Here is a 20,426-nt window from a genome sequence, read left to right as displayed (position 1 = left end):
CACTACCTTCAGCAAACAGAACTTTATGCAGTCTCTCTTCAACGTGCTAATTACACATCTGCTTATTCTATGTCTAACTAAACAGCTCTTAATAGGTGATCAACTGATGATGAACAAGTACACATAGGAGTGACACTTTATGGGACACATCAACGGTGGGAGTGGGACTGAATTAGACACACCCACAACAGGAAGGACAATATATCAGACACACCCAGAACAGGAAGGACAATATATCAGACACACCCACAACAGAAAGGTAATGTATCAGACACGCCCACATCTCTTTCTGGTCAGGTCCAATTGATTACGTTTCAGTTAGGTAGTCCCGAAACTGATTAATGGGGATCATACACATTTTGAATTTATTCATATTTTTAAGAGCTGAAAACAAATGAAAGAAAATGGCCTCAAAACAGAAAATAGAAATAAGTGAGCCTGTGGGGACAGACTGGCCTGAAACAGAAACCAGGAGACACAGGGGTGACACGAGGACCAGGACTGAGAGGGGCTGTACTGGGGGTTGTTTGAAACCCAGGCCTGACAGCAGACAGAAAGCCTAAATGAGCAAGCAGATCCATTACTGGCAGCGATTAGCCCTGGAAATTAAGGGCCCAGCTGGAACAAGACAGACAGGGGTCCCCCAGGACTGGAGACACACTCGTCTGAGAGCTCACCGCCACTCACACCTGCTCTGCTGGGAGAGGGCAGCTCAGATCAGGGCCGATGGCCTCCGTGGATCTCCTTATTGTATTAATCTCTAAACTAGATTTGACAACACATGCAATTAAACAAAAAAAACCCCAAAATGTTCACACATTCATCTTACAAAATCACGTATGGGTGTTTTGAGATGAATGATTGCATGCGTATTAGGAAATTAATTTTCAAATCACTGTCCAGGACTGCGTTTATGGAGTTCACTACAGAGCCAGCCACAGGCTGCGGTGATTTCTCATTCAGACAGTGAGAACCGAGCTCCTCTGTGCCTCTCAGCCTGGGCTGCTCTCAGGCAAGTAGCACAAAGAAACTGGAGCACAAGCAGAATGGCACCGTGCCGCACACTGTGCTGATGGACGTGCTGCTTTTAAAAGGCTGGATCATGTCTTTTACCAAAAAGCACTGGAAGACCCTGTAGCCCATAGAATTGGGCCTGTCCGATACGCTGATGTTGCTACGAAAAAAAATTAAATAGTTTGTTAAAATAGACATTCACCTGCTTGTGCCTAAACCACACTTTCTCTCACAGAGGTACTAAAGCAGCTTTTCTCTTACACAAATAGCTGCCCCTTCGATTCTCAGAGGAATTCTTTCAGAATATCACATTAAGCATCAGAACACATGATTCTTTCGGTGTCATGAAAGATCAGTCTGGACTTGTCGACACGAGGAACGCCGGCAGTGCACAAAATCGAAAGAGCACTTGTGTTTCTGATAAACGAACAAGATGAGAGACTATTTCATGAGCCAGGGCGTGACAGAACACACTTGATTATTAGAAGCCGCTTTAGTTGCTTTAGGACAGGCAGTTAACGTAAAACAGCAGTATGAATTTGTTTATAATTTCTTGTTTTAGGAATTAATTTTATATACCGGGGTGTGAGGAAATATGAGTAGCTGAAAATTGTTTTAAAGAAATTCCGCAAGAGGGCGCTCCTGTAGAGGGTCGTCATTTGTTCCTCTCAGATCAAGATTTGTTAGTTTGCTCTGAATAATTCAAGTAGCGTTAGACTTGTAGAGCAATAATGAATTGGCTACCTTAAAAACTCACCAAGTACGTGAGTCAGGGACTTCAATCGCTATTTCTGTTTCTAGTGCATTCGTGCTGCTTGGAGTGAGAACTGTGCCCCTAGATAGCGATCGGATAGACAACAAAATATCACCTCGGATTCGGCCCTCTAGTGGTCTCAGAGCGAAAAATAACAACCGGAATAAAAAATAATAATCCATAATGTTCAATGCAAAAAACTACTACTAATAATTCCTTATACATATCTATAGTCGAAGTCTTTAGAGGTAATGGGGATCCCCTCCACTCCCACCAGTGTGCAGCCCCACCTGGATGATGCGCCAGTCTGCTCCCCACACATCAGCTCTCAGTGGGGAGGAGAGCAGAGTGGTGAAGCCAGGTCAGAGATGGGGATTATTAGGAGGCCATGACTGGTAAGGACCACTGGGAAATTTGGCCAGGGCACCGGGGTAACACCCCTACTCTTTTCAAGAAAAGTAATGACCACAGAGGGTCAGGACCTCGGTTTCACGTCTCATCCGAAGGACGGCGCCTGTTTACAGTACAGTGTCCCCGTCACTATACTGGGGCATTAGGACCCACACAGACTCTGACCACATCCAGGTACTGGCCAGGCTCACAGTTGTGAGGCCAGTTGTAAATTGCAGGATGATATAGCTACTGAGGATAACAATAACCCACAATGTCCAATAAAGAATTCAAATATGACAGCGGCCGTTATGTGTTACAGTCAACTGAGAAAGAGCAGCAAAATAATCTGGAGGACACAAGTGTTAATGATGAGGAACTGTTTGCATTTGGACTGAGAATCGGTTAAGAGGAAACAGTACAGACAAGGGTTAGGACTTCAAAACTGCTGTGATTAATTGCTGTGATTAGTGGAGGACCACAAGAGCCACTGCTCTCCCTCAGATCCATCTTCAGTGATGAGGTTTCTGGAAGATCTGGCAAACAGCTGGTTCTTGCAGAGGATACTACATTAGAAGGATTAACATACACTGTAGTGGCATCAAATCACATTTAAAAAGGCTTAGAGAATATTCAAGACTGGGCAAACAGCTAGCAGACAACCTTTACTGTTCACAAGTGCATTGTTTCGCGCTTAGAAATCACACATATTTCACAAGGAATTTCAAGGAAATTCACTTCGAACTAGCAGTTCTTGAGTAAAAAGAGAGAGCGTGGCGTCGGAACGTGCCCCTGCTATAATCTGTAGTATTTCCAAAACACGGAGCTCTACTTGGTTGTTGAAGCACATTGTACTCATTCTTTAAGAGGAAAATGCTAGAAAGACCGCTGTGTTCAATTAGCGGCCCACCAGCCTCGAAAACGCCAGTTCCCGAACTGTTGGAAGCGACTCTCCTGAAGGAGCCAGGATTCTCCAGGCAGCCGTGCTCAGCTGCAGTCCGGGAGCCGGTCTCCGCGCCTCCAGTCCCCTGGGAATCACCGTGGGCAAGCGCGGTCTACTTGCTCATTATTCTACCGGGTTAACGGGCTGGACGAGTCTGGGGCTCCTTCTCTGGAGGCTTGAGAGTCAGACCAGAGAAGAGTGGCCAGACACAGTCTGGGGCTTGAGGGGGTGAAGGAGCTGAACCCTGCTAGTCTTGAACAGAGAAGAGTACAAGGAGATGGTGAATGCTGCAGATTTCTTCAGAGTCAACAGTGAAATATGAAAGGACAGCAGTGGAAGCTACATTTAAAACTGAGATGTGCAATAAAACTGAGAGCAGGAGGCACTTCTTTACACCAAGGGCAGTAGGAGTCTGGAGCAATCCACCCAGCCCTGGTCTTTTAAAGCAATGGCTGGAAGAGGAGACCCTGGGAAGACCAAACGAGATGACCAACTAGAAGGCTACATGCCATCATGCTCTCCCGCGAGTGCCATGGGTGAACTTCAGAGCGTGCCTCGTTCACGGCGCACAGATTGAATTCCTGCGCAGCGCTTCTTCCGTGAGCTCTGCAGGGCAGGGAAGATGGGAACCAGGAAAGACTGGAAGGAAAAACCACAACTTAACGAGCCACGTTGCGCGATACCCCCGAGCTCCCAGCCTCAGCTATTCCGACTGCTCTCTCTCACCAGTCTGGGAAGCCACTGGGGACACTGCCCACCTTTTTCTTAAAACTGGGAAGCAAGTGCCGTTTTTTTTTTTTAGTTTAAAGAGGTTAGGTTTTTCAATTATCATTTCATTGAAATTATAATCATTCATTTAGAAATCTCTTTTTGAATTGCCTCTAGTGTGCATGGCATATCTGTAAGAGAAGAAAGGCTCTGGACTTCAGCACATTGCACGAGGAGCCTGTCAGAATCCAGTTATGACTCCGGATTCAGTCCAGCAGTATCCAGTATTCCAGCCCCCTTAGTGCACCAGTCCTGGGGTCAGGAGATGCGACACCATCACAAAACCTGAAATCCGACGACACCCCAAAATAAGTCGCAACACACTTGTGACACCCTTTAAAAAAGACCCTTCCGTCCAATAAGGAACAGAGGGCGAGTCCAGCTCCACTGAGCACCCAGCCCAGGAGCAGACCTGAAACAAACAGCTGCAACGCACAGGGCTGCTGGGAAACCTGCTCCCAGAGCCCGACACAAACAGCCCCTCGACAGCAAGACAGCGGCAGCCAGGAGTTTCTTCTACACCTGAGATGCCACAGCAGCTTAACTACTCTCACCACATTTTATAGGTTATAAAAAGCACATTTCTATTGTCTAAAATGTAATCCAAAAAGATAAAAAAACACATTTTGTTGAATAGGGTTTTATTGTGCTCCACAGAACATCTCTAAACACACCTCCAGCGTTCAGTAAGCACTTCAGACCCAAGAGATACCGATTCAGTTTTAAATGCTAGTTACAAATGATTTTTTTTACAGAAGTTCAAAGCATAGAGGTTTCAATGTCAGCATTTAAGAACAAAGCTTCTTCGTTTGTCCAGGTAAATGCAAAAGTGACCAAATTAAATATACGACACATTCAGTAAAATGTGCTGGGCCACACATATATCTGACTAATCACAGCCTGGGCCCAGAACATCAATTCAAGCTACTTCTGTGTAAAACTGGTAGGACTTGTGTGAATATTACTTCTCTTCGTCTGCAGATGAGCTCATTCTTCCCAAGCATCTCCATATTTGTTAGTTTTCACTGTAAAATCGGGAGAAGGACAGGAATTAGTTCCAGGAACCGCACTTCCTAAAGCACCACAGTTGTCACACCATTTTCCAAACCCCCCGAAGAGATCAGGCCCACAGCATCTCAGCTCGGAAGCAGGAGCCATCACCCCTGGAAACACATCGCTAGAGTCTCTCACTGGCAGGGAAATTCTCGGCCAACAGCAAGAACAACTGCAAATGCATTTAAAAAATGAACATAAACTCTCACAGGGACTAAGGTGCAAGAGGACACACCCGCTACCCCCTTAAGACATTGTCCTTTGCTCCCACGTCACACAGGCTCTGCGTCCAGGCTGAGATCAGCGGGAGAGAGGGTCTCTCGGGTAAACGACTCACCTCGTGTTGAATACCTCTGACAGTCTGCAGCTCAGCAGCGGCAGTAAACCACTGCCACCCCACTGGCAAATTCTGCACAACCCAGTGCAGCTCCTAGCCCGGGCTGCTGGTGCGTTCTAATCACCCCCTCACCCGAGAATGAGGAAAACGATTTGCTAAGGAGCAGTTTAAAAAGATCCGATATGCGGGAACTTTACACAGATCTTTAACAGTGCCTCTGTGAACCGGGTCCCCTCACACAGCCTGTGCTACTGCTGGGGTTAAACAGGCTAGTGGACACAGGCCAGGCTCCATCATGCCGTGAGGCAGCCTGGTGATCACAAAAGAGCATCATCCCCCCCCGAGACAGCGGGGCCCCAGCCCGGCTGCCTCAGTACCTTCTGGCTTGGAAGCCCTTTCGGAGGCTGGCTTCAGGGGTGACTCGGATTTCTGGGTCATTGCCACCTCGTAGCTCCCCCTGTTCTTGTTGCGTAGCTCCTCGTACATGATGGTCTTCCTCTTGGGCTTCTCGTCGTCAGGGTACGGCAGCGGGGCTGAGGAGGGAAGCCCGGTCAGGTCAGGTCAGGCCAGCGAGAGGCCCTGCAGCTGGACAGGCTGTACCGCAGGTCCCGGACCACACGGCAGAGGAGGAACCGACAACCGACACGGCAACCTCCGCTGGAACTGCTCATCAGACCATAATATAGTCCCAAGAGAAACAAGATCACTGTCCTACAGAGGACTTACAGCGGGGCATGAGGTACAGAGAAGCAGAGAACAAAAGTATTACAAAAGTGCAAAGGTTCTCCTTAAAATAAAAATATAAAATCGACAATTTTCCACTTCCTACACCCCAATTGCGCCTCCCCTCGACCCGATGTCACGTCCCCCAGAGGTCCCTCTGGGAGCACAGCTTGGCCCTGACAGTCACAGCAGGTTACCCCGCCAGGATCCAGCCTGGAACGATGTCAGGACTGCAGCACTGAGCACGCTCGAGCTCGCTCCTGGGCTCGGAGCGCGGCCCTCGCTCCGTGGCACCACGCGGAGGCCGGGGTACCTTGAGGGCCGAGGTCCTCGGCTCCAGAGGGCGCCGACTCGCTCATCACCGAGCTGAAGGGGGCGGGATGGTAGGCGGAAGGGGAGGGCTCCTGGTCGCCGGGGTAGCTGAAGGAGTCCGCCGGGCTCTGCTCGCTCTGAGGCGCATGGAGCACCGGGTCAAACAAAGGAGATTCCGGGTCTCCCAGCTCCGACTTCTGGGGGCGGGACCTGACATGAGCAAGCCAGACCAGGGAAGATGATCAGTAAAGGACACTGGAGGCCAGTCGGCACCACATCCCCGAGCTACGAGCCATCCCGGTTTGCGGATGGCAGATCAGCACAGGCCTGTTCCTTCTACCACACATGAAGAAAGGCGCTGTCCACAGACCCACAACAGACAGGGGTGTCCGTGCTCTGGGCCAAGACCTGACACGCCGAGGTACTGCGCTATGCAAAGCATCTGCACTGTCAGGGCTGAAACGCGACTCAGGAAAAGTGCTTCCACAACAAAGAAACCCATGTGCTCCATGTTCCACATCGGTAAAATAGTTTAATAACTAAGATTTACATGGAAAGCTAATGAAGAAAATGAAATTAATAGGGTTTTTCCCCCATATATACAAATCTTAACAAATGGATACTTCGTCTTTCTGTATTTAAGTATAGACTAAATCGAACCTTTCACAGATAACACTCCTGGTATCTGGTGGTTTTTGCTAATGCTTCCAGCTTCTGGCCAATGGAACCTGACCGACTGTCTGTGAGGATGCGACTTCATGCGTACAGGACCCCACGTGTACAGACAGCGCGCGGTGGAGCAGAGTAACACTCGCAAAAACAACTGCAGCACCGACTCCGCACAAGGAAGCACAAGGTGTTGAGCAGCGGGACACCCGGACCACTGACCGGCCTGCCCCTGGGCTGCGTCCCTGGCGAAGAGCTTCCCCCAGCGGAGAGTTCTCCATGTTCTTAAACTTCTCCTGACATGTCTTCATGTAGGACATCTTTCCTGCCAGGTACCCACAAACTCCGGCAACTGCGGGGACACCGGCAGACTAGTCAGCTCACGTACCCCACATGTCCGCCAGGCCAGCCTGGAGGAGGCTTTCACACCCCAGCACTGCGCCCTGGCGGCCAGCGATGATCCACTACTTCCCCACCTCCCCTTGCGCGCTGCTGCTCTTAAAACTTGTCCGCTTTTAACACCCGTCTGGCTTGTGGCTCAGCCTGTTCCCCGGGATGCCTGGCGCCAGGCTGGAGGAGCTGCTAGCGCTGCACGGCTCAGCATCCGGTTCGTCAGCTGGAACACAGGGCTCTCAGCAGGACCGGAAAACCATTGAGAGGGGCTCAGGCCTGGCAAGCTGGTGGTGTTACTCACATGCCACTTTGGGAAGAGAGCCGAACCTTGCTGAGGAACTGAGGACTCCTTAAAGGAAGAAAGAAAGAAGTTGAAAAACTTTGTTTTTATCCTGAAATCGGCCAAGCAGGACATAGCAGCCTCCCCGGGCGGGTTTGGGCTCACCTCTGGAGATCAGCGCCTGCGTCAACATCATGCCCCCGGCAGAGAAGGGCAGCGCTGTGGGGGAAAGAGGAGCGTGTGAGTGTCCCGGGGGCACCTGCCTCCTCCACACGACCCACAGGCGCCGCTCTCTCCCACTCTCACGGGAAAGCTCAAGGAACACCTTCACTTGATGTCTAGCCATGTTCTTATGAATATCAAGGCGTCTTTCCTTGAGGACTGGTGCTGCCCCTCCCCTCTCTCTCTATACACTATATATAAATCAGGGCCTGGTGACTTCGGGGGCCTTGTCTGAGCTCCTGACTGAAGTAAAGAGCTCAATAATTCAACGTTCGGCTTTCCCATTGAATTTTAAATTCAGTTTCAATTAAAATCTCCCTCACTCCCTCAAACCAATAACAGTTCAAAAAGGGAAGACCTGCCTTACAAGTGAACGGACCGAGAGCTCAGCTGGAACAAAACCCAGCACTGGAGTTATGAGATCCTGGACTGGGAGCCCTGAAATAAAGCGTCTGTTTTGCTCCTGCGATGCAATGATACACCTTCGCATTACAGTCTGGAAATGATACTATTCAGCGCCTCAGTAAGCCAGTAAGCTTTTTTGTAGAGAAAATAGTGCACAGAAACCAGACAAATCCATTGCTCTACCCAGTTTCTATGGGACAGCATAGAAAATGAAGCAACAACTCAGACTGAGATCACTACAGAACCACTGACTGCTCTATTTCCCAGCTCCCTGGGCTCCTTCCAGCACATTCAAGCTTCTCAAAAAACATTCCTATTGTCCCTGAAAGTGCATGAAATGACCCTGAATCCTGCAGGCAAATGAAGGAGCTGGAGACTGACCAAATGGATTGACCTCAGAACCATCCCTTCGCTGATCCAGGCAGCCGTGGCGGCAGGAGACAGTGAGCCCGCCTGCGGCCCACAGCTGCCGGGCCGGAAGGCGGCTCTGTGCAGATCGGACCCGTCCTCCTTCTCCACTCTGCCTCTGCTCCTACACACCCCACACTCACAAGCAGCCCGATCTCTCTCTACAGCCACGGCACTTTGCTCCTGGGCTGCACCTGCCCTGAGCGATGTTAGAATGCGCGCCAGGTATTGTCTGTTGATTCGTTTCGCTTGGAATCTCTTCTATCAAGCTGTAGGGGTCTGGAGACAAGCCCGGCCCCACGCTCAACAGGACACTGCTGGATCAATGCAGGACACCCCAATACACACAAGGGGGATGAAGCAGAAAGTCTGTGAGCCCAGACAGCATGCCTCTGCATTGTGAGAGGACACCAGAGAGAAAACTCATGTGGCCAAGGGGGAGACCATGCAGGCTCCCAACAGAATGACCCCAGGATGTAGCGGTACGGTGCCACAGGTCATATCTAGCGCACCGCGGTACCGCCCACAGGCAGAACAGTGGAAGGAAGACTGTAAAAGCAGGGACTCACAGCGATACCAGAAGCTCTCTTCATTGCACTCTCTGAAGACCCTCCTCTCCTCCTCTGTGGGAATATAGGACACGCCCAGCGGATTCTGCCAAAGACATCACATGCTTTACAGGTCCACCATACCTCTCTATTCCTGCAGACCTCGTACCCACAGCCACACCCCTCGGGTCTCGCTGTCTCCATCGCTGGCTTCCTTCGGGAAACAGCCGGGCGACACCCTTTAGGCCCAAAATCAGATGGGCAGGATGGGCGCCAGGACCTCCTCTCATGGGTCACGACAGCAGCGCAGACAGGCGCAGTGTGCCCACGGCCGGAGGAAACCGACCCGGCCCCCGCCCACAGCCCGCGGTCACGGAGCGTCGCTGCTGCCCATGCTGCCTGCAGGGCGAGCCAGCCCCCGAGCTCACACCAGCGCAGGAGGCAGGTCTGGGCTCACCCGGGGATGTCCATCAGCGTCACAGAAGCACTGGTGCAGCCGAGGGTCGCTCTCCGGGAGCGGGGTGTGTCATGAGCGCCTGTAGAGCTGCACAGGAGCGTGCTACACAGGGGTGCCAGACGAGGCTTCACAGGCACAGCTCCAGAGGCTTATAGTGATGTATCACCTCAGCCTCAACAACACCCCCTCATCTGTCGCATCACCAAACAGTTTAGCAGCATGACAGTCACTGCCTTCCAACCCACTTCAGCATTCCACTGATCTAACTTAGAACAAGCTTTGCTGTTACGTTTTGTCCACGATAAGTCTATCCACACACAATCGACTCGCTTGCTCTCAGCTGTCATGAGTCAAAACACATTGTACACAATAAAACAATCCGAGACACGAGCAACGTGTAACTTTTAAACTTTTAAACTGTTAAGTTTAAATGACGTGTAAGCGTTGACTTCTGGGGATCAAACATTTACGATCCCCTTCAGGTAAACAAGTTGAGCGTAAAAATACGAGGGTCGCACGAGACAAAAAGCCATAAGACTGGATTTGGTTTTTCGGAGAAAAACTGCAGTAACTCGAGATCCTTGATTTGAAAGCGAGATACAATAACAAGCAAAGCCCGGGAAACAGTTCAGGTCAGATTCTGGAGACCTTCTTCTCCAAAGACCTCGGAAACCGGGATCCAGGTCCGACAGGTTAGAAATGATCTCGGGCACTACCTGAGGGGTTCCCCCGCGTTCCTGCTGAGCGCTCGTCAGCCCTGCGGAGGAGACCGGAGACATTTTCAATGCAGCACCAGCCAGGCACGACCCCTGCAGCAGCAGCAACCTGTGACCGAGACCCTGCTAGGCCGGTCAGCCAGCACAGGGAGAAACAGGAGCAGCGCCGTGTGTCTGCGAACGACCTCCACGGCGAGCAGCAGCAGCAGCAGGAGCACGGCGACACCGCTGACCCGGAAACACTTCTCATCACAAACAGGAACTCGCGAGCGTCCCCAGGTCGCGAGTTCCTGTCGAGCGATCTCCAGACTGCTGCCCGGCAGACTCTCGGCCGGGCTTGTGTTTATTTATTTACCTCGGTGTTTTTATGACATCAGACGACAACACGTGTAAGTCACAGACATCTATCTTTATTAGGCCTTTTTTTAAAAAAAAACAAACATAATTGTTAAGGATATTTAGGCACACGCATTATGAGAGAGTGGAGCCAGAGTAAACTTCATCCAGCCACAAACGTGAAAACCCCAGCCAGCCCCTCCGACGTCATGTGTATTCGTATTCTGCAGGATCTGGGAAGCGGGGCTTTTATTTCGAGGGAGAAGGTGCTAAATCAGCTGCGAGTGAGCATAACGCCCGTGCCGGACAGGGGCCAGGGCTGGTGTCGGTGCCGGACCGCCCTCTGGACGCGACGGCAAGAGCACCCGGGTCACAGGACCCTCCACGCCCACCCGAGTCCACCGAGCGCCGAGCGCCGCTCAGCCAATCACCGGCACCGTCCTCGCCAGCTCCCCGCACGATTGAAGGCGGCTGCAGCTAATGGCAAGACCGGGGCCTTTCCTGGGCGCCTCCGTTCTGCGCCAATGGGCGCAGCGCCTCGGCGGCACCGGGCCTCGGCCGCACTGACAGGGCGGCGCTCCTATCAGCGCCGCCGGGCGGCGGTGCGGCCTCAGCGGCGCCCTCCAATCCGCTCGTCGTGGAGGAGGCACCTCGGGAAGCCGTCGAGTTTTTTTTTAGGTGTTGGGAGAGAAAAAAAAAAGAAAGAGAAAGAACATTATTCCGAAACAGTGACGAGAGGGTAAAAGCGACGCTATTGTTCAGCCTGCGAGGTTTACCCGGTTTTCGGTCGGAGCGGATCTGCCTGTTCGGGGGCGCCGAGTGTGGCGGAGGACTTGGAGAGCACTTCAGCCGGAGGGTAAGGGGCGAGCGGCGCTGTGTGCGGCACTGCTTTCTCGCACCGATCCCCCGTGTTTGTGACTCGACGTCTGTGATGCGCTCCTCTCCACGCGTGTGCCGTTTTTGCCTTTCCTCGTCGGTGAAGCGCGCTCTCCCCCGTGCGTGTTGCTGCTTGTAAACGGGCAGGAAGGATGCGAAAGGATGTTTTTTTTGTTCCCTTTCCGTTATGTCAAATATGTAGCCTTTTTTGTTTGTTTGGGGGGCTCCACTTCTCAAACGCAGCGGAGAGGAGAGGGGGGTGGTGGGGGTCGCACAGTCGGAGTAGTGCGTTTTGTGTCCTGTCGCGTCTTGTCGTGTCCACGCGTGGTGCACATCGCCCGGGGGCCCGGCCAACCCGTGGGTCTGCACCGGTGTGACAGGGCTGTGGGCTCACGCCGTGCGCCCCTTTCTGGCCCAGTCTCGGTCCGTGACTGGCGGGCTCCGGGGGGGAGGAGAGCCACGGTCCTAGCGGAGCTGACGGGGGTCTCCCTGCCTGTGTTTGTAAATACCCGGCGGCGTGCGACCCCGCCAGCTCAGCGGGCAGCTCTGACAAGCCGGCCGCTTCTCGGGCTCCGGACCGATCCTGTGCGCACACCCTCCACATTTTAGCGCAGCGAGTTATCTTAATGATTCAGCCCCGACTCCTCGAGTCCGGCTGTGGGCTGTTGCCGAACCTGCAGCGCGCTGGCCGCGGTGTCTGGTGGCAGAATGCGAGCCGGGTCTGTGGAGAGCCGCGCCGAGTGGGTGGCACTGGCGATGGTGAAGGCGGTAGAGAGTGTCTGTTGGATCACCGGCACGCTGAACTCGAACAACAACTACTTGCAAATCAGGTAGTCCTGCTCTCTGACTGCCTTCAGGGTCCTCCCGCGCCTGAACGGACTTACAGTATTGTTGTTAGTGTTCGGAACTTGTTTGCAGTTACTTTGTGTGGTCATGTTCGTTGTCGTCCTGCAGTTGCACAGGAAATATTGTTAATAATAATAATAATAGGAAAGAAGTGTGGCGTCTTGTCCCCTTTCAGCAGTGCGGGAAGCGGGGCGCGTACAGGCGTGTTTTGGTCCGGGTCGAGCCTGAGCTCTGTGGATGGGGGTTCCGTGCGCCGGGGCCGTGGCTCTCATCATTTACCCGAGCTACCGGGAAGAAATAGCCCACGCCTTCCTGCGTGCGGTCCTTAATATCTGTCCAAGCGCAGGTGTTCCGATTAAACTGTCAGGATTCAGCGTCTCCTGTCCTTTTTCTTGTGTTCTCCTTGACGAAGCGCAGACATAGCAAAGGAGATCTTTAAACAAATGAAACAAGGTGCTTTAGGCAGAGTTAATGTAGTCTGAGCGGCAGTGATCTGACATGACGACATGACAGTTTTTGTGTGGTTTCAGCATCTTCCTGCTGAGTGCGCGGTGAGCCCTCCCCTCTTCAGTCAGGGCTCGCTTTCACAGAGGTGGGGAGGACGAGAGTGGGCCACAGCTCGGCCTGGCTGCCCCAGAGAAGTAAAAGTGCTGTGTCTGACGCTAAAGAGCGTTCCCCTAGCCAAGCCTGCCTTCTTTCCCGTTTCGAAGGCTTTTTCCTTCCTCTGGGGTTTTTGAAGAAGGAAAATGAAGGTCACACAAAGTAATATATATAATATATATAAAAGCTTCACCTTCATATGTTTTTTTTCCACTTTTCGAGCTGCAGGGTGGTTTCCGAAGCACTACATGTAGGCCTGCTGTGTTTATTCTCCAGATGTGCTGCCCTTCCATTGTCTAATCGCTTCACCCAGCTCAGAGTCGCCGGGGACTTGTGCCCACTGCTTCCCAAGATAGGCTCCAAGGCAGGGTACACCCTGGGCAGGAGGCCAGTCCCCCTCGGGGCACAAGGCAGGGTACACCCTGGACAGGAAGCCAGTCCCCCTCGGGGCTCTAGGCAGGGTACACCCTGGGCAGGAGGCCAGTCCCTCTCGGGGCACAAGGCAGGGTAGACCCTGGGCAGGAGGCCAGTCCCCCTCGGGGCACAAGGCAGGGTACACCCTGGGCAGGAGGCCAGTCCCCCTCGGGGCACAAGGCAGGGTACACCCTGGGCAGGAGGCCAGTCCCTCTTGGGGCACAAGGCAGGGTACACCCTGGGCAGGAAGCCAGTCCCTCTCGGGGCACAAGGCAGGGTACACCCTGGGCAGGAAGCCAGTCCCTCTCGGGGCACAAGGCAGGGTACACCCTGGGCAGGAGGCCAGTCTCTCTCGGGGCACAAGGCAGGGTACACCCTGGGCAGGACAGGACAGTCCCTCACAGGGCCCGCCAGCTTGTCTTGGGACTGTGGGAGTAAACGGGAGTGCCAGGAGGAAACCCATGCGAACACGGCAATGTTCAGTGCTGTTGGATTGCTTGTGATGCTCTTGTGAAAGACAGGGATGATTCTTTGTGTTAAAGAGGGGTGCTGCTGGCGGATTGTATCGGGTGAGTCAGGAGTGGCCGTGCGATGAGCACCTTATGTCCAGCTGGGATGTCGTCCAGCGCTGGCTTGCACACAAGCCTATTGGAGCTCCAGGGAATCCTTCTGGACTGCCTTGGGCATCTCGCTGGGATTATCCTGGGATAACCTCTCAAAATACATGCTGGGTTTAATCCAGTGGGATTCTGTGGTATTGTTGAATGTTCTAATAAAATCCAGTTGTTGTTAAACCTCCATGGATTAGGAGAAGAGTGAATTCAATTATTTCTTTCTAATTTTGAAAGCAAATGATTAAATGCAGCGAAAGGGGGATTTTAATAATTAGACCTTTTGCGTTTCCCGTCATAAAATGTTGATCTGTAATGAACGAAGATTATTTTTCCTTTGAAAGGCAGGAATGCAGTCTTACAACCACGAGCTGCATGCACTGGCTATTAAAAATAAGAAGGGAATATAGGATTAATGCAGCTTCCAAAGTAATGAATTTATTAATTATCCATTTGAAATGGAACATAATGGTAGCGATTTCTACCCTTTACCTCACTGACCTGGGGTCGCATGGCTGCTCCTCAGGCAGGTGACAGGAGACCACTCGGAGAGCACCTGGCCTCGCTGAGACCGGAGGGGTGTGGAAGCCGGGCACGAGCCAGCTGTTTGAAGGTAGAGCTGAGGACCGCAGTCAGCCCTGAATCGACCAGGCAAGCCAGGAGAATCCACAGCAGTGTCCCTTTGATGCTGGTTCACTGTCGGGAGATTCGGAAAAGTGACTTTGCGTGAACAAAGGCTGCTGGTGTAAGAAAGAAGTGTCTGAAGACACTTGGAGCTTTACAAAGCCCTGGGATAATGGTGTTTTAACCAGCACTCCTTTTGTGTATCGTGCATTCCTCAGTGCTGTGCACAATCGTTCGTAAGACCCATCGGAGTGAATGATTTCTTTTTCTGCAAATGATGATCCCAAACACACAGCCACAGCCAAACACAAACCTATAAGGCCTGTTGCTCATCCCTGTTATTTAGAAAGTAAAATTCACGCTTGTAGATGGAAAGTTGGGTTTTCAATAAAAAGTTCTGGAGAGATTCAGACGCATAGGTATCCCATTAGTTATTGATCTCCCAAGTACACCTGAGCTTAAACCTCTTGAAATGTGATTGGTTGAGCTCGACTTCAGGGGCAGAAAGATTGCTGTCATAGCAGAAGTGTTCTTGGAGTCAAAATCTGCTACATTGGTGAAGTGCAACAGCACAGACAGTTCGTGGTAACAGCAGGAATGTTTTGCTGCGCAGAGTTTATGGTAATATGTCGGCAAAACCACTGTTGCATTTTGTTTTGGAGAAGGTTAATAAATTTGCACGTCATTAACATATCTTGCCTCCTGATTCAATAGCATTTTGCCAAAATTTCCTGGTTTCTCCTTAACAAATGACACTGTGTGTGCGATCAGTGTACAGTAGGTAGTTGCGAGTGCACACGGATTGTTCCCTGGGCACACACACATAGAAAACGGAGATTTTGAGCATTTTTAGCAAGACTCACTTCTCCCACATTTGCTTTGCATCAGCTGATATGAAAACCAAAAAAGATAAATTCCCTTAGTGACAAACCTTAAACCGCAAAGACGTCTTTCCTTGTAGTTGACAAAAATCATGGAAATTTAAATATCACCATAACCTCCGATATCAAAACATTTCCTTTTCTCAGCAGTTTGATCTGTGAAATTATTTACTTTTATGAAGACTTATAATTCAGCTCTGATTTGTGGCCTCTGGACTGCATGTGATAAAGCATTGTACGGTCCTTTTTGAGTTCAGCCATATAATCTGGAGTCATTCACAGGTGGAGCAATATTTTGAAGTTTGTCTTTGAATTCTACGGTAGTGTTTTCCGTAAGCTTGCTCCATCTTTTTTGTGCTTGTCTGTAAAAACCAGCTCCCCCAAAGGCAAGTCTAAACAAGTCCTTTGCTGCCTGGTGTCTTTACTTATACACAGCTCTTTTGTGTGTTCAGCATTGCTCTGAAATGTTAGCTTTATTCAAGCTCCAAACACATCACATTGCAGCTGATCCCAGAGTCTTTGTGGTTTTATTCCAGATGAAACTGCCCCCCCCCCCCCACACACACACACCAGTGCTTCCAGTTAGAATAGATTGTCCAGATATATGGTTTCTATTCAGTTCAAGGGAGATAGTATTATAACCTTCCTATGAGACTGTCCCAGAGCTATCAGCTATGTCTCTTATTCTCCACTGATGCGGGTTCACTAATGGCCCGTTGCCTTTGGTTCCTGGATGGTCTTCTGAAAGTAGCCAGCATAATTTGTTTAAAGAACCGCTCCAGTCACCTGCCCCCTTTCAGCATGACGGATATGTGTTAGAAATGCCGGTGATGGGGTGTGGGGTGTTCTTTGCAAAGCAAACCCTTTCATGTCGAAAACCAAAATACAGAGAGTGGAACTGTCGAGCGCGCAGCTAGAACTTGCAGCGTCGTGTTGAAACACTGTCTGTACCTCAGCTAGTTTCGTCCTCGGCGCTGCGCTCACACCTTTACTGATCCAGCTAAAACAGCAGAGTTCCGGTCGGTTTCTCTTTCTCCTGCTGCTGGCTCACCCCTGGTCTTTGTCGTGGATGTGAGCGGGAGAAGCGAAGGATTTGCACCGTTTCCGTGAGGCTCCTAACCGCCCCTTCAGTGAGACGAGAGGACCACATCTGTCTGCTCTCCTCCTGTGAGGAGAAGTACTTCTTGATGCAGGATGTTGTCAGGAATCCTGTGTAGCTGCGTCGTCTCACGGTGCTGTTTGAGGACTTTATTAGGTTTCTGATCATCTGCGTTGAGGAGGTCAATTTAAAAAAGCAATCTTTGCAGTTTTTAAGTGGGGGAGTAAGATCCTGTTTGGAGTAGATCTGTGTTGCTACAGCCACGAAAGTGATCTCTGATAATAGGTTATTTTGAGGTTATTCACGTAGATGCTCTGCTGTTCCTTTGTCAGTGTTGCATTTTTAAAAGAAACATATTTGGGACAGCTTGCAGTCATGATTCGTGATGTCTTTAGTGCACAACAGATGAATGTTTAATCGGTATCTGGTGGTAAAATGAATGGCATATACATATGAGAGCCACAGCCAATATAAGATGAGAAATGGAATGGTTGGTATGGGGAATTTATTTTACCACGGTAAGTTGTAATCGGTACAAGTTTTGATTTCCACATTATATTTTGTTAAGCTGGACAGGAGGGTGTAATGTAATGCACTGACTCCTAGACGCCATCACATTGCAGATCTGCAGGTGAAAATAGCCTACAGCAGCAGCCTGTTGTTCTGGTCCAAGTATTCATCTCGGAGCTCTAGAGTGTGGTGTCATAAGTGACGTACTCTGTAAAGGTACGATGTGTACAAGTCGGAGCGCAAGGCCTGTTCAGCTGACTGTGCCCAAAGCTGGAATGATATCTAGGCACAGGGCTGCACTGCATGCTGTTATTTTAAATTGTTTAGTTTGAAGATGTGGCCACAGCTGTGTATTAAAAAAGCAAGCAGCTACGTTATGCATCTGGTAGATATGGTGGTGTTCTTGCTGTTTGGCATGAGAGTTCAATTGTGTGATACCCCTGCTGAACAGACAGTTTTCATGTGCGATGTGCGTTCTTGTACTGTTTTGATTTTCAGTCTGTTGCCATTTAAAAGCAGTATTTGTGTTACGTGCGGAAATGTCAATGTACGTTGGATGGAAATAGTCTATAATTGTGCCTTGTGGAGACAGATTATTCTTGGCTTGAACGAACACAGGATAATTAGTGTTTAAGGCTGAGTTCAGTCTGTAAGAGAAAACACCCTTTGCTTTTTGGGCTGAAGCTGTCTCCTTTCCTGGGAGGAAAGCCTGTTTGCTGAAGTAGTCTGAGAGGATTTTGTTGACATTATTTTAATTGAAGTTTGAAAACTGCTAAATATACATCATTTTCACCAAGACCTTTAATGTTTAGAGTTGTTCACCTGACATCTCTGTATCCGATTAAAGGATTAAGAATATTCTTAACTATGGAGATATTACATCATGAGCAGCATTGCATTGCAAACAAAAGGCAGTTCTTGAGAATGGATTCTGTTACATGCTTGTATAATATCATTTGGGAAGATAATTGCATGTTTTTGTAGTAGTTTCCTAGGTCTATAATCTAACAGTTCTTGTTTCACCTGGTCTAGTGAGATCATAAACATAACTGACTGTAAAGTGTAGGACCAGCAATCTGTTTACAGATGGTTTACAGAAAACGTTCAGGTGATCCAGTTACAAATGTTACTGGGTGATAATGGCATGATGTTTTTAGGTTCTTTTTAGATAATTAAGGATCAATTAAATACTACTCTGTTTTTGTTCACATCTGACAAGACATTGATCTGCATGTCCTGTCAAAATAGCGGAGAGAGTGATTTTAAGCGAGCTGCGCGTGGAGGTCTGTGTAGACTGGGTCAGGAACAGATGCCCAGTCTGTAACCGCAAAATCTGCTTTTATCTCATGGAAGAGCAGGGGATTAATTATTTTAAAGGAAGTTACAGGGAAAATGTAAAAGCACATCTTGCACAGGAGAAAATGTGTTTAGCCTCTGAATGCTCCAGTTTCAATGTTCAGAAGCACATGGGGCAGCACAGTGAGTGCTTTTAAGCATAGGCTGCTGTTCCAATTTATACTTGGCATGTGAGTGAAAAATAATATAGTAATAACCAGCTGTTTGCAGTAACTAAATAAGACTGTGAGGGTTAATAGGTGGTGCTTGTAATAAATTATCCTTGCTGTCTGAAGTTAATGAGTTAATGCAAAAATAAAGGTTTCCATACAAACTTGGTTTTACATTTAAACATTGTATAATTATGCTTGTATAAAATGAGCAGTAAGTGTGCTCCTTTTATTTTTAAGCAGTCCAAAATAAGTAATTAAGTGTTTCTATATCCTAAATTTAAAAATACAGACTGGAAGGACTGTTTTTAAGTGTTAATATTACAAAGAAAGTGATCTTAAGTTTGGTGATTGGAGTAATGTATTGGATTGCACCTTATGTAGAAACAGTAAGCAATATTCTGCAATACTTTCTGAGAGTAACCCTCCCCGTAGGTTAGAAAGTACCACTCGCAGACGTGGCCGGGACAGTGTGTGTGCTCTTCATATTCCTGGCCTGCTTTTTTAGTTAATCGTTGATCTTTTGGTGAGTGTGTTTTGGCAGTCCCTGCTTATTCACTGACTTCTGAACTTCCTATCTGCAGGTCCTCTTTGCTCATTCTGGTTGTATGTTGAGCTGGGATGTTTTGTGTGCTGCAAGCGAATAACATCACTTCGTTAACCCTTTACAGTTTCTTTCATTAGGAGTGATCTTTTTGCATACCCCATCTTGCTCTCCATGAGACACACAGACACACAGATGGGGAGAGAGCCTGTGGTCAGAGCGCAGGGTCTGCCATTGTATGGCGCCCCTGGAGCAGTTGGGGTGAAGGGCCTTGCTCAGGAGCCCAACGGAGTAGGATTCCTCTGCCGGCCGCGGGATAAGGGGGAATAGGGGGCATGTCTGCACCCACCAAGGAGTGCAGTTTGTGCTGTCCCAATCCCTGTGAACCGGACAGGGGACAGATTTGGTTGATGTTCATTTGGTTCACCATACATTGTTTGTTGTCTGCTGTGAAGATATTGAGCTGGCTGGAGCTCCAGGAAGCTGGAGCTGTATGTGCTCCCATCCTTCTGGTGTGGACCTGTGGGAACCTGTGGTAGCTGGGTTTGGTGTTCTGGGCGAAGTTCAGGACGTTTTTAATCCCTGAGCCCAGTTAGTGGCGCAAACCAGGGTATCCCTGTGCAGAGTGGCAGTGCGGTGATACTGGCAGTTTGAGCATCAGTAAGAAAGCAGTGTCAGTGAAACATCTGGGACAGAAACAGAAGGTTACATGGCGCCGCCCAGGAGTTTTTATCAGGCATTGAATACATCTGTTCAATGTGTTAATGCAAGTTGTGCCTGATGGTGGAAGTTGCTTCATCTTTGTCAGAATACATCTTCAGAACAGAGGGTTTTGTGTGCCGAGATTTCTGCAAGCAAACTGCTAACCAGCTGCAAGTTCTCTAAGGTACGTGGTGAGTCCTGACAGTAGGTTGATGCTATTATTTGCTGAGCTTGTTTCCTTTTTTTTAAAAAAACAAACAAATCCGAAAATCATTTAGATTCTAATCACTTGTACTAGAAGAAACCTTGTGACAGGTTCGCTTCCGAAACCATAATGAGTCAGCCTCAGCGGTGATCGTGCCAGAGGAAGTTTGAATGTGCTGTCTGGGCAGCTTACAAGGTGCTTTTCTAAACGGATCTATCAGGGGCTGAGCCGTTTCCTTCAGAAGTGAAAGGCAGCCGCGGGGCTCAGGCCTCCTCTGCCAGAGC

General features: G+C 49.6%; 2 protein-coding genes across 18 annotated transcripts in view; one reads left to right on the top strand and one right to left on the bottom strand.

The window, feature by feature from the left end:
* Window positions 1–4,493: 4,493 nt before the first annotated feature.
* On the bottom strand, window positions 4,494–10,604 carry ociad1 (OCIA domain containing 1). Its single transcript, XM_015345488.2, has 8 exons — window positions 10,390–10,604; window positions 9,238–9,322; window positions 7,799–7,852; window positions 7,655–7,702; window positions 7,183–7,312; window positions 6,296–6,504; window positions 5,637–5,792; window positions 4,494–4,894 (listed from the first exon to the last, which is right to left on the bottom strand). The coding sequence occupies exons 1-8, from the start codon at window positions 10,450–10,452 to the stop codon at window positions 4,857–4,859; spliced, it is 783 nt and encodes a 260-aa protein (XP_015200974.1). The 5' UTR covers window positions 10,453–10,604; the 3' UTR covers window positions 4,494–4,856.
* An 86-nt stretch (window positions 10,605–10,690) lies between these two features.
* Window positions 10,691–20,426, top strand: part of fryl (furry homolog, like) — a 127,380-nt gene continuing 117,644 nt past the window's right edge. For 12 of the 17 annotated variants that reach the window (XM_069193758.1, XM_069193731.1, XM_069193741.1 and 9 more), the window contains exon 1: window positions 10,827–11,581. The gene's annotated coding sequence lies outside the window, so the exon portion shown is untranslated. Of the gene's footprint in view, window positions 10,779–10,826; window positions 11,582–13,223; window positions 14,031–14,598; window positions 14,724–20,026; window positions 20,122–20,426 lie in introns of those variants that run through there. The other 5 variants (XM_069193679.1, XM_069193675.1, XM_069193687.1 and 2 more) reach the window with 5 other exon arrangements.

Source organism: Lepisosteus oculatus, chromosome 1, assembly GCF_040954835.1.
Source record: "Lepisosteus oculatus isolate fLepOcu1 chromosome 1, fLepOcu1.hap2, whole genome shotgun sequence".
Classification (NCBI taxonomy): domain Eukaryota; kingdom Metazoa; phylum Chordata; class Actinopteri; order Semionotiformes; family Lepisosteidae; genus Lepisosteus; species Lepisosteus oculatus.
Note: the sequence above shows the minus strand (reverse complement) of the source record. Positions and strands in the feature narration are given on the sequence as shown.

What these genes read in the sequence shown, in the direction of transcription:
- ociad1 (XM_015345488.2), bottom strand. Translation starts at nt 10,452, where the DNA reads ATGTCTCCGGTCTCCTCCGCAGGGCTGACGAGCGCTCAGCAGGAACGC. An exon ending in CTCTCTTCCCAAAGTGGCAT is followed by an intron (nt 7,313 to 7,654) that starts GTGAGTAACACC and finishes GTGTCCCCGCAG; the next exon opens with TTGCCGGAGTTTGTGGGTAC. An exon ending in AAGGGCTTCCAAGCCAGAAG is followed by an intron (nt 4,895 to 5,636) that starts GTACTGAGGCAG and finishes CCGATTTTACAG; the next exon opens with TGAAAACTAACAAATATGGA.